General features: G+C 35.2%; 1 protein-coding gene across 1 annotated transcript in view; it reads right to left on the bottom strand.

The window, feature by feature from the left end:
• Nucleotides 1-2,892: 2,892 nt before the first annotated feature.
• LOC141719570 (uncharacterized) overlaps nucleotides 2,893-14,684 on the bottom strand; it is a 103,697-nt gene continuing 91,905 nt past the window's right edge. The window contains exon 7 of the mRNA XM_074521947.1: nucleotides 2,893-3,803. Coding sequence (XP_074378048.1) covers nucleotides 2,893-3,803 — 911 coding nt within the window. The remainder of the gene's footprint in view (nucleotides 3,804-14,684) is intronic.

Raw genomic sequence — 14,684 nt, 5'->3', positions numbered from 1 at the left:
AGAAGAAGATTGAAGAATAGAAGAAATCTCCAAGAAAGAAAGAATTGGCTAAAAGAACAAAAAAAAAGTTGGATATTGTTAACAAGGAATTGGAAGATCAATTTCCAATGGAATCCACTAAAGCTGAAACTCAAGCATCAAAGCCCTTTGTGGTATTTGAAGACATAAGGGTGGTAGACCCCTACAGGAACATACATGGAGAGCCTATTGTGCCAAAGGATGAGCCAATAGAGTGGGATAAATTACCAATTCCTGACTTCAACTTGCCAATTCTCACCAAGCCAAGAAGGACAAAATCAAGGGTAGTTAAGAAAGTGAAGCTGTCACCTCTCAAATCCAAGGCAGTAGTCAAAGCTCAACCTAAGATCAACAAGGAAGACTACTTGTACTTGTGTGACATCAAGGAATTTTCAGACCTAAACCTTTATCTGGAGGAGCTGGATGAGGTAAGGGCAATTGATGCATACAGAAACCTACCTGAAAGGTTGGTATTCAAGTACAAAGGAGGAAGGGAGATTCAGTGGCCTCTTCACAGGATACTTCAAGAAAGCCAAGCTGTGTTGATCAAAGTCTATTCATCCTTCAAGAAAAACTTTGGGTTTAATGTAACTGCAAGAAGATTAGTATTGAAGAAGATTGAAGAGCTAATGAGTGTTAGAGCCAAAGATGCACTACCCAAAACTCTTATCATCCCATACACAGGGAGAAGAGTGCATCTATGGCCCTACTGGCTGATGGAATTCATGGATGACAAGGGTGTGAGAAGATTCTTCAGACTAGAACACCAATTGAGTATCTCTAGCAATGAGAATCTTTTGGAAATACAAGAAATGTTAGATCTCTCAGAATCTGATGAATTAGAATTCCACAGACAGCTCCAGAATCAAATTGAAGAAAACAACAGAAAGCTTGGAAGAAGATCCAGACCTTCAAGAAACTAGAAAAATCGGCTCAGGCTAGAGGAGCATCTTGAATTGACTGTGAACCAAACCTTGTATACCTTGTTTAAATTGAAGCACTTTCAGTTTTATCTACTTATCTTTAAAGATATATGTTTAGGATGTTTTGTTATCATCAAGTGTCTCTTAATTTATGGCTACAATTCCAGTTGACATAAATTGGGGGAGATTGTTGTGAATATGTTGTGCACTTGATGATTACCTAAACAAAACATCTAAGTAGATTTTACTTAGTGAAATAATGTAGCACTCGACGGATAAGAATTATAGTCCCGACGGATAACTCAGTTTGAGTACCGACGGATGAGTAATTTATTATCCATCTAGTGAGTAGCTTATATAATGATAAGTTTGTAGCACAGTGTTGTATGCACCTTTGTATAGAATCTGTAGTAGCATATAAGTCATGTTGACTTTAACTAGATATGCAGAATAGGTTGATTAACTGTACATAAGCAATGTCTTGTAATTCTGTATAAGTGAAATGAAGTCAAGTGCCAAACTAGCTATCAACGGATGCTTAACAAAGCTTTGACGGATAATCAAATGACTTTCAACGGATGTTCAAAATAGCAGTCGACGGATGATCAAGTAAGTCATCGACGGATGATCTGAAAGTCGACGGATGATAATATCAAGATTCAAACATCAGTTGAACAGTGAAAGCTGACACACAACCGTCGAGATTGGATACAAACACTGTGGAAGCCCATTAACTGGGTAATAAAGGATGAAAAGCAGCAAAGATCAAGACTGTTAGATTTTATATTTATTCAGTTCTTTTGACTTTGTAATCTTGGTAATATATATAAACCAAGAGAGTAGCAAATATAAAATAACAAAGAAAACTAAGTGAGCTTAGAAACAAACACAGAGAAATCTTTGTAAGCACTATCTTTAGCATTTCCTGTGTTCTTAGTTGTTCTATCTTGTAAAAGCAGCTGTGAGCATTTCTGCACACAGAGTTCTCTCGATATATTAATATATATCTCTGGTGGAATTGTTTAAATCCACCAGAAAGTTTTTAAAGACTCTTGTTTTTAATTACTCTTGTTTTGATTCATTAAAGTTTATATTCCGCATTATGCTAATCAAAACAGATATATCTATAATCGAGTTGAACATTTTTATTTCAAGAAAAAGATAAAGAATTCCATTCAACCCCCCCTTCTGTAATTCTTGCTATATTGTTAAGGGACTAACAACTAATCTGATACATTCTCATCATTTATGCTCGGTAGATTGTAAAATACTTCTTCATAGACTACATTTGATGTAATATTTGTGGTGGTACCATCATCACTGTCGATGAGAATGTGGAGACCTTCTGGTCTTGTAACTCTCGAGATGGCAACGTAGACATGGCCATGAGAAAACACTGCTCTGGGAAGGTATAAACCAACCGTGTCAAATGATTGGCCCTGGCTCTTATTAATTATCATTGCATAACAAATCTAGAGTGGGAACTGAATTCTTTTAAACTCAAAAGGCCAGCTGGTATATGTTGGAATCAAATATTTTGAGCCAACATGGGATCCGCATAATATTTTATACTCAATACTATTCTTCTTGCAGGATGTCACAATCATTCGCGTGCCGTTACACAATCCCATAATTTGGTTTAATTTCTCATAAGCATGACAACGACGCCAACCTTAATGTTTAACTCGTGCTTAGGAATGCAAGGCATATTTAATGAGTTCAAGTACTCTACTGAAAATGCTGATCTGAATTCATTATCTTCATCACCAGCATCATCAATTGAATCCTGACTAAGATATGTGTGTAGAGTTCTAGGAATTTTCTCAAGAATGCTGTTATTGATGTCGTCCACCACAACATTAGTTGGTGTTATGATAGCTCTTGATCTTAAATAAGAATGTGAAGACATGTTTCTTAGAAAATCCGGGTAAGTAATTTCAAAAAAGACTTTCTATGGGATTTTGCGTGGTATAACAACATATTGATCTGAAATCTTTATTAGCATTTCACCAGTGTCTGCATCAGGACTAAAGTTCTCAAATTTACCATCGCCAACTAAAAGCTGCCATTTAATGGAATCCGCTAAAACCTTATTCTCCATTTCTGTATTTCCTGCATGAAGCCGCATATTTTGCTTAAGTAAAAATACTTGGCAAAATTCCCAAATTTTTGATTTATTGAGGGTGGAACCTACTACTTCAACTCTGGATGCCTTTGGAATCACGGGTAAAATCTGTCTATAATCTCCGCCAAAAACTACTGTGATACCACCAAATGGCTTCTTTGCTCTCCTTTTGTCAATAGCAGACATTATATCCCTCAAAGAACGGTCAACAGATTCAAAGTCATGATGATGTTGCATTGGCGCTTCATCCCAAATGATCAAATCAGTTTGTTGGATTAATTCTGCAATATCGGTTCCATGTCTGATTCCGGCTGTATTGTCCAGATCAAGTTTCAAAGGAATATGGAATCTTGAATGTGCAGTTCTACCACCAGGAAACAATACGGCTGCTATTCCACATGAGGCAACAAGAAGCACAATCTTTCCTTCTGAATGAAGGCGACAACATAATGTCTGCCACAGAAATGTCTTGCCGCATCCTCCACTTCCATATACAAAGAAAACACCACCTACCTTATTATAAACATTTTGTATGATAGAATCGTAAATGTTCTTTTGTTCAGGGTTGAGCATTCCATGATTCTTTTCATGCAAAATTTTCAGTTCTTCTTTATCATATGAAGTTTCTTCTTGGAGTAGTCTGTTAACAACATTGCTAAAATAAACTTCACTTGGAAATGGCATTGTCGTGTAGTCCTTCAAACTCTTCCCGATGTCATTAAACAATTTTTCAATTTCTGTGGGCAAAAATATTTATGAAGTGTTATGTTAGTTTAAAAGTAACCTACATATAATATGTAAAACAGAATTATGTTAATTATTCAGGTAGTCACACACACTGTAGAAGGGGGTTGAATACAGTGTTTACTACAATCAAATCGAATTAAAGAACCCAAGTAACAGAATACAGATTTTATTCAACACAATAAACTCTGTTACAATATGGAACCGTCCTCTTTCAGTGATGAACAAATCATCACGAGAGCTGCTAGGGTTACAAAGAATAATAACTTCGATTAAGATAACACATATAGTTTAAACCCTATGTCTGTGTTTATATATACTACACAGTTACAAGATAAGTTCTAATTGATATTGAATATAATTCTACTTCCTAAAATATATCAATCAGTTATCTTTTCTTCCAAGTATTCTATTCTTCATAGAATTCTTCTCCATGCATATTTCTTACTATCTTAGTCTCGATCTTCTTTCCTTTCAATCAGCCGCCTGCCTTATCTGAAAGTCACCTTAAGTCCTAATATTATATCCTGATAAATATCTTCTGATAACTTAAGTTCTGATATCTTAAGTTCTGTCTTCAGTATAAGTGCTGATTTCCAGTTAAGTACTGATTTGTCCTGCTAAGTAAGATCTGAAAACTAAACATAAATCATATTAGACATGACATCACAAATATATCTAACAATCTCCCCCAACTTGTAAATTAGCATAATATACAAGTTTAACAGATTATTTGATGATGTCAAAAATATTAAGTACAAATGCATGAGAATTTGACTAGATAACTACAATTTATAGTCATTTCAGCTTTACCATCCTTAAGATCTGATATCAGCTTCAGTCTGTATACACTTCAGAATTTAAGCAATTTTAGATCTTTAACTTGGCTTCAAATTCTGATATCTATGATGTCAGGAGTTGTTCTGAGATAGTTTTTCAACAAACATCTCTCAGCATATTCAAGTTCATTGACCATCCTCCTTTTAGCATTTTTCAATTCAGCCACCAGTTTGAAAAATAGCTGCTCTGAGATCATTTATCTTAGCTTTTCTTATCTCCTGATCTAGTCTGATCAGATATGCCTTGTCAGACTCTAGATTGAATTCCACAGCCTTATAACCCAGAAAAGTAGTTATAATCTTAGCAGAGTTAGGCTTCATTTTGACAATATCACCTTTGTGATCTCTGTACTTGGGACGGTATGTGCTGTCAGACTTTACAGAATAAAGCTTCTTCTGTCTTTGAATTTGTGACTTTAAATAACCTGCATCACTATTTGTTAATCTATCTTTCACTTGAAGTAGGAATAGAACATGTTCCAGTTCTTCAAAATACTTCAATAGAATAGCATTTTGCCTGATATAGAATACCCTTCAATCTGTAATAAAATATAACAAGATATGTTCTTTCAAAACAGAATGGTAAACCATTTATGCAGATTCAAGTTGATTCAATCTTTCCGAGTTTCTCCTACTCCTGGTTCACTTAAGGAAGTTGGATCATTGGTAGTGTTGTGTACTCTTCTTTCATCAGAACTACCCAATTCAGATTTATCTCTTGCTTCCTTTCCTGTAACAACTCTTGCTTCAAAACCACTTATTGCAATCTTCAAAGGCTGAGTCTGTTTAGCTTTGGTGAATCCTGGTAGGAGTATCTTTGAAGGTTTAACATGAGCAATGTCAGAGGTTTCCTTTTACTTATCTCTTGATATCAAGCCAACTTGAGCTATGTCAGAGGTTTCTTGCTTCACTGTCATATCAGAACTTACTACATCTTGACTCTGAACAACATGAGCCATGTCAGAGGTTGTTTGAAAAATCTTCTTTGAAATCAGAGTAAGACTAGCATCTTCTTTATCATCAGTTATTTCTTCATCCATGACTGGCATATAAACCTTTACAGGTTCATCAACTTTTTCTTTGCCCTTGGACCTTGGATCAATTTCCACTTGTGATTTGGCTTTGGTTGCCTCAGAATTTATTCTTTCCTTTATCACAATACCCTTAGGCTTTGGAAATTTCTTTTAAACAACAGAAGCTTTAGATTTTGTCTTGACACCTTCTGCTTTGAGTCTAGCTTCTTTTTCCTTTAGACTCTCAAAGTCCATTCCTGAATTTTCTTTAAGAAATAACTCCTTTGAAATTTCTTCATCAAGTTCCAGATGTTCACCAGAAGTTATCCTTTTACCAGTATCAGAACTTATTCTTCTCCCAGTTTCAGAACTTATTCCTTGACTTGTAATTCTAGCTTTACTTGATGAAAATCCTGAAGGGTTTTTAGCACATAAACGCAACGAAAACGTAAATTTAAAACTTAAAAAAAAACCGAAACCCTCCGCAGGATCCATGCGAAAAATAATATTTAATTCGTAGTTCAGTATGTTAACTTAAGAAGCTTTACGTTAATGGAAAGATGGAGGTCTTTAATAGCGATCCAAGAACGATGAACGAAAATCCCTAGCAGGTGCTCCTCAAGTGTGAAGCACTCCACCGGTATCTACCAAGAGTACAATGTGATGGAGGAGGAAGAGGTTGAGAGAATTAGTTGCCTCCCTCTTGTTCTACTTTCAAATTATGTTTAATTATTTGGGTTGAGGCAAATAGGGTTTATAATAGTATATTTATAGGCAAAAATTTCAGCTGAAAATTTTCCATAAAATATTATTATTATTAACCCTTTAATTGATTATTCTTATTAACCAATTAACTAATAATTAAAATACCTTTTAATCATTAATCCCTTTTCTAAACACTTTAGAAAAATAATTCTCTCACTTGATTTAATTTCCAAAATTAAATTCTTAATTAATAATATTAAGAATTAATTAAATCTCATTTAATCAATTATTAAATCTGCCAATTAATTATTTATTTCATAAATAAATAATTACCATCCATTATTAATTAATTCCTCCACCATTAAATCATTCTCTTTTATGGTGTGACCCTGTAGGTTCAATATTAAGCCGGTAGTAGAAATAAATAATAATAAAACTATTTTATCATTATTTATATAAATTCTCTAATTCATTAAATATGATTAATTAATAAATTAATCATATTTATTCTACATCGTGAGGGATACTTCTCAGCATATCGCGACTATCCGGATAATACGAATTTACTGCTTAGAATACTAAGAACCTATTCAGTGAGTAGTTATCGTACAATCAATTCCTTCTACCCTGCAATGTCACGAATAAATACAAGGGATGGAACTTGTGTCAAGCCTATCTTATTTAATCATTTGCTTTCCCATTCACTATGCTTAGTTCTATTTAATGTAAATTAGAAACTCCTTTCTAATTTCATTCACTCTGGCCAGAGATTCCTGAACTAGCATAAGTGGATCAGCATTGAACATTCTCTTCCTTCACTGGAAGGGGTAGATCCTTTATTGATCATACACTATCTTCGTGTACAAATTCCTATACCCAGTAGAGCCCTTATAATTGCCCCTGGAGACTAAGAACTAAACCAAAGCATAGTTCAGTGTACACAAGATGACTATGATGACCTCAAGTCTAAGGATACTTGTACAACTATCACTATGTGAACAACTGCTGACACGTGAGTGAACTCCATCAGTTGTTCAACTGTGTGAGTTATGTTCAGTGAACTTATTCTATAATAAGCACCTACATACTAGCTATAGTGTCACCACACAAATGTCTATGAGAATAGACATCCTTCATAATGCGGCAAACATAGTATGTACCGATCTTTGCGGATTACTAATTACCAGTTAGTAATCCTACGATCAGAAAATATTTAAGTTTAGAGTTATCATCTTTTAGGTCTCATTATTATGATCTCATCATAATCCATAAAAAGCTTTACTCTAAACTATGGTATATCTTATTTAAACCCTTAAATAAATAAAACCCGCAATAAAACCAAAATAAGTCTTTTATTAATATCAATGGAATCAAAACAGATTACATAAAAGTTATTCCTAAATCATCATACATGATTGGACTTTGGACACATCTCTTTCAATCTCCCACTTGTACTAAAGCCAATCACTCTGGTATCTAATACCCATCTTGTCTTTATGACGATCAAAGTGACTTTGAGAAAGTGGCTTTGTGAGTGGGTTTGCTACGTTGTTATGTGTGTCAACTCTCTTGACGTCTCCTCTTTCAATACAATACAAGAAATGTTACCGCGCTCCCACTAACCTTTTTGTAGACACATGGTTCATCTATGTTTTTGATAAAACCCAACTCTTTGATTGTCTCATCAAAACGGATGTTCCGTCTACGAGAAGCTTGCTTTAAACCATATATGGTTCGCAGCAGCTTACACACTAGGTGTTCATTTCCCTTGGAAAGAAAACCCTCTGGCTGTGTCATATACACTTCCTCTTCAAGTTTCCCATTGAGGAAGGCCGTTTTCACGTCCATTTGCCAGATCTCATAGTCGTAGTAAGCAACAATCGCAAGCAAAATCCGAATTGATTTTAACAGGGCTACAGGCAAAAAAGTTTCATCAAAGTCAATCCCTTGCCTTTGTCTGAATCCTTTTGCCACGAACCTGGCCTTATAGGTCTCCACCTGCCCATCTTCTCCAATCTTTCTTTTGTATACCCACATGCACCCAATAGGCTTAACACCTTCAGGCGCCTCAACCAGAGTCCAAACTTGGTTGGTATACATAGATTCCATTTCGGATTTCATGGCACTATGCCATTTCTCTGAGTCAACACTACTCATAGCCTCATTATAGGTCAAAGGGTTGTCATCATCAATGATTGACAACTCATTGTCATTCTTAATGACAAGGCCATAATACCTCTCAGGTTGGCGAGACACTCTCCCTGACCTACGAATGGGCTGTTCCACAGAAGGTTGTTCAGTCTGAACAGGTGTTTCCACTTGATCCGTAGTAGTTTATGCTTCTTGAACTTCATCAAGTTCAATTTTTCTCCCACTGTTTCCTTCAAGGATAAACTGCTTTTCCAAGAAGGTAGCATGTCTGGAGACAAACACCCGATGATCGGTGTAAAAGTAATACCCTAAAGTCTCTTTAGGATATCCCATAAAATTACATTTTACAGATCAAGATTCCAGCTTATCTGGGTCAACTTTCTTGACATAAGCTGGACATCCCCAAATCTTAACATGTTTAAGACTCAGTTTCCTTTCTTTCCATATCTCATATGGAGTTTGAGGAACAGATTTCGAAGGCACCTTATTCAGTAAATATGCTGAGGTTTCCAATGCATAACCCCACAGGAATACTGGAAGATTCGCATAGCTCATCATGGACTGAATTATGTCTAAAAAAGTTCAATTTCTCCTTTCAGATACCCCATTCAACTGTGGAGTATATGGAGGAGTCCACTGGGAGACTATACCATTTTCTTTGAGATAAGCTAGAAACTCTCCATTCAAGTATTCACCACCTCGATCTGATCGAAGAGTTATAATACTATGTTTGGTTTATTTCTCCACTTCATACTTATATTCTTTGAACTTTTCAAAGGCTTCAGACTTGTGTTTCATCAAATACACATATCTGAATCTAGATCGATCATCTATGAAAGCAATGAAGTATGAAAATCCACCCATGGCTTGCGTAGACATTGGTCCACATACATCTGTGTGTACCAATCCTAGCAAATCTGCAGCCCTCTCTCCATGCCCACTAAATGGAGATTTGGTCATTTTACCCAATAGACAAGACTCGCATGTAGGATATGATTCAAAATCAAAGGGGTCAAGTAACCCTTCCTTATGCAATGTCCGCAGTCTATTTTCACTAATATGACCAAGTCCGCAGTGCCACAAGAAAGTGAGATTTTCATCATCCCTTTTTCTTTTATTAGTATGTTCAATTTGTAGTAAATTATGCTTTATGTCACATACATACAGACCATTGTTTAAAATACCACTTCCATAAAGAACGTTATCTCTAAGAATTGAACATTTATTATTCTGAATAACAAACGAAATTCCAGCCAAGTCTAACATGGAATAGAAATAATATTCCTCACAATCGAGGGAACAAAATAACAATTATTTAGAACAATAGTCTTGCCCGTAGGCATATGTAAATGAAATGGTCCTACAGCTTCAGCAGCAACTCTTGCTCCATTTCCCATCCGTAGAATCACCTCCTCTTCTTCAAGAGTCCTACTTCTCCTTAGTCCCTGCAATGAATTGCAAATATGTGAACCACAGGCGGTATCTAATACCCAAGTAGAAATTTGACTTAGTGACATATTAACTTCGATCATGAACATACCTGAATCAGAAGCGGTAGTCTCACTACCCTTCTTCTTCTTCTTCAATTCTGCAAGGTAAACCTTGCAGTTCCTCTTCCAGTGCCCCACCTTGTTACAGTGAAAGCAAACAACTTTGCTCTTGGGGTCTTCAGCTTTTGGTGGAATCGGCTTTTTCTCACCTACTTTCTTCTTCTTGGAAGGGTTCTTCTTCCTTTTCTTAGGATTGAAACCTTCACCAATTAGAATAACAGAACTCTTCTTAGGGAAAAATTCGATTCTGCAGTCTTCAACATGTTGTGGAGTTCAGGCAGGCTGACATCCAGCTTATTCATGTGAAAGTTCACAACAAACTGCGAGAACAAACTCGGAAGTGATTGCAAGACCAAGTCTTGGCTCAACTCCCCATCCATGGCAAAACCAAGTTGTCCAAGACGTTCAATCAAATTGATCATCTTAAGTACATGGTCATTCACAGATGATCCCTCAGACATCCTACAACCGAACAGTTCCTTCGATATCTCATATCGAGCTGTCCTCCCTGCCACATCATACAACTCTTGTATATGCATAAGGATAGTGTGAGCATCCATATGCTCATGTTGCTTCTATAGCTCAATGTTCATGGAAGCTAGCATGATGCATTGAGCAATATTTGCATCATCTATCCACTTACAATACATAACATGTTCATCATTATGTGCATCACTAACAGGTTCAGTAGGCTTAGTTGAGTCAAGCACATATTCCAACTTCTCAACCCTGAGAACAATTCTCAAGTTTTGAAGCCAGTCAGCAAAATTAGGACCAACCAACTTGTGAGCATCTAGTATACTCCGGAGTGATAGTGCAGAAGATATAACGATTATAGTAAATCTGTAAATGATGAACACATAACAACACTTAGCAAATATTCAATTTCATTTCAAGACACTATATGAATTGGGTCCTTATTCATAAGTGGCTCCCACTAGTTTATCTAATTTATACAACCCCTAAGTGAAAATTAAGCATTCATAATGCTAGTGGGAATAGGGATCCTACATTCCATCACATAACCTCGGCTGTAGCACGAAATATCATGCGATGTTCAATAGGCAGACAACTCTTGTCAATTACATCTTATGTTATTCCCTAATAAAACTTTAGCCTCTTGAATAATTGAGTCACGGCTGTAACACGACAAACTCAATATTCTAAGTCAAGTCTAACCCAACATTTCGTACAATTGAATCACTCTCCAACGGCCCACGGCTGTAGCACGTAACGACCTTTAGCTTCTAATTCAATGTACACATCTCTATGTAATAGACAAGTATTTCTTATTTTGAAATCAAAGCCCTCGGCTGTAGCAAGAAACGACAATGATTTAAAAATAAGAACCACTTTCTACCATGTTGGAAGGCTATGACCGACACAAGCCCGTTGTGTCATTGGCCAATTACTACTTGATATTATTTAATTTTAGAGGGATTATATTATGTTACAATCATAATCATATTATAAAGAGATTCTTCCTTTTAAATTAAATATTTCAAATCAATAATCGATAATCAGATGATTCCCAGATCGGGGGGAGCATTGTCAAAAGGCGTCACTTAATACCCCTTTCTTACAGATAGAAATCTGCTTTTGACATAATCATCCTTCCTCTCAATATTGAAAATTCATATTTAATTACGTGTTTCATAAACACAAGAATCTCATGATTGTATTCATAATATTATTGTTAAGGCAAGAAACGATTCCTATTCTAGATTTTCTAGAGCACGCCATATATTGATTTAAGTTCACCTAAATCTATCATCGCATGGTAAACATAGGCATATATCTCATATATAAAATTAAATAAACAAGTAAATGTAAAGTGCAATAAAGTAAATGTGTTTGGTTATGGCCCCATCCTATGTGATCTTTATCAAGCTTATGATAAAGATCAAGGTCAATCTAATATGGTGATGGAAATAAATACAACTACTTATTATATAAGTCTTCTTTTTTGTTTAGACTTCTTGTATGCCTCGTCTTCTTCTTTGTATCACATCCATTGAATAGCCTTCTTGAGTCTTCAATTACATTACATGATTGAAAGTAAAACTAATCTAATGAACTTACAAGAATAACTCGAGTTACATTCGAGATTTATGATTACAAAGATTGACGACATGCAAGACGTATTTAAAACCAAAACCAAAACCATTACACCAAGGTCGAAAGGCCATAACCATCCACCATACTCATAGAACACATAAAAGCATGTTAAAACACATAATCTGATCTTAACATATCATATTATCCATGATCTAATCATAAAAAAATATGACAAAAATCAGAAAAATCAGAAAAAAAGAATCACTGTTTACGGGCAGTAAACGACGTCAAACGCCTTAAAGACGAGTCGTTGATAGCTTTAGCTATCAGTTTTGTTCAGACGCTCATTTACCTATAAAATAGGGTATTCGTTTACGTAAATCGGACACCAGACCCAGAATTCAGCAAATCTGCAGCAGCCAATTCAGAATCCGTATCTAATATGATTCTCATAATTAGAACAAACATAAATCATGTATATATCAGTATATATACAGATTACATAATCATCTTATGCTTATACAACTCACATGAATATCATATATTCAAAACCATACATATATAAGCATATTATATCAACATCAAATCATGGCGAATCACGTACATGCTAATATATCGAAAACAGTTAAACACATAAATGAATTAAAAACTTTTCGCAAGTAGCTCTGATGCCATTGAAGGGTTTTTAGCACATAAACGCAACGAAAACGTAAATTTAAATCTTAAAAAACCGAAACCCTCCGCAGGATCCATGCGAAAAATAATATTTAATTCGTAGTTCAGTATGTTTACCTTAAAAAGCTTTACATTAATGGAAAGATGGAGGTCTTTAATAGCGATCCAAGAACGATGAACGGAAATACCTAGCAGCTACTCCTCAAGTGTGAAACACTCCACCGGTATCCACCAAGAGTACAATGTGATGGAGGAGGAAGAGGTTGAGAGAATTAGTTGCCTCCTTCTTGTTTTACTTTAGAATTAGGGTTAATTATTTGGGTTGAGGCAAATAGGGTTTATAATAATATATTTATAGGCAAAATTTTCAGCTGAAAATTTTCCATAAAATATTATTATTATTAACCCTTTAATTGATTATTCTTATTAACCAATTAACTAATAATTAAAACACCTTTTAATCATTAATCCCTTTTTTAAACACTTTAGAAAAATAATTCTCTTTGTTAGGAATATGCGAATTAGTTTGATGATAAGTTAAACAAAACACTTAAGTAGAAATCTAGTGTTTGTAGCCTCAACGGATTAGACCATTCTGGCTATAAGTTGATGAAATAGTTTTACTTAGAAATAAGTTTAGTATTATAGCACATTTCAGTTTCTGTATTTAAGTTATAATTCTTAGATGATTGTGGTAAATTATAAGTCATGTTGACTACTAGTGGATATACAAATAGGAGGGCTAATTGAAATATTGCATGCCTTGTAATTTTGTATAAGTGAAGTAGTATCAACTGATAAATTAAAGGTCTTCAACAGATGAGAAACAAAGATTCAACGGATGTCTCTAAAGCTTCAACGGATAACATCCATCAACGGATGAGTGCATCAACGGATAAAGCTTCAACTGCTAATGCATCAACGGATAAAGCCATCAACGGATGAAAGCTTCAACGGATGCTTAGTTGAATAGCAGTTGACAGTGACAATTCATAAGCTGACAGAGACACATGGGTTGACAGAGATAATTAGAATGTGGTAGCCTCTTGGAGGAATCAAGAAAATGCAGCATTTCCATTCTGGTGCAAACAAGGAAGTATTCAAAGATTCACAGATTATCCTAGATCGCATTGGATAGAGAAATGAAAAAGAAACATGTGAAGAATCTTTTTAATTGTATTTGTACTTTTGTCTTCACTTGAAAACTTGGTGATATATAAACTAAGTTGCAGCTAGTAATTAGAGTGTGAATTTTCCAGAGCTGTTTAGAAGAACATAGAGAGAAAATCATCTAGTTTGTACTAGGATGCATCTGTGATCAATTCTTTTGAATCACAGATTTTCTGAAATACACATCTCTGGTGGAACAACAAATCCACCAGAAAAGTTTTTAAAGCCTTTGTGTTCTTTACATTTGTGTTTTGAATATATATCTGTCTGCACCTACCCAAAGCAATTCACACATAAATGTTCATCAAAACACTTAGCCTTTGAAACTGCTCAAAACTTGAAAAAGTTTTGAGATTTACATTCAACCCCCTTCTGTAAATCTCATTGTTAGTTCCTTGGGAATAACAATTGGTATTAGAGCAAGCTCTTAACTTACAAATAGTTTAAAGATCTATTCTACTAACATCATGAGTAAGAAGGATATTGGTGTAAAGATTCCAATCCTGGAAAGAGATAATTATCATCACTGGAAAGTGAAGATGCATCTACATCTTCTCTCTCAAGATGAAAGCTACATCAACTGTATTGAAAATGATCCTCACATCCCTCACAAGGTAGCCACAGCTGCAACTGCCACAGTTGCTATTGGACAGTCTATTCCCAAGCCAAAAGCAGAATGGACTGATGAAGATATTGAAGAGGTTCACAAGGAA

The sequence above is a fragment of the Apium graveolens genome, chromosome 4 (assembly GCF_009905375.1).
Source record: "Apium graveolens cultivar Ventura chromosome 4, ASM990537v1, whole genome shotgun sequence".
Taxonomy (NCBI): Eukaryota; Viridiplantae; Streptophyta; class Magnoliopsida; order Apiales; family Apiaceae; genus Apium; species Apium graveolens.
Note: the sequence above shows the minus strand (reverse complement) of the source record. Positions and strands in the feature narration are given on the sequence as shown.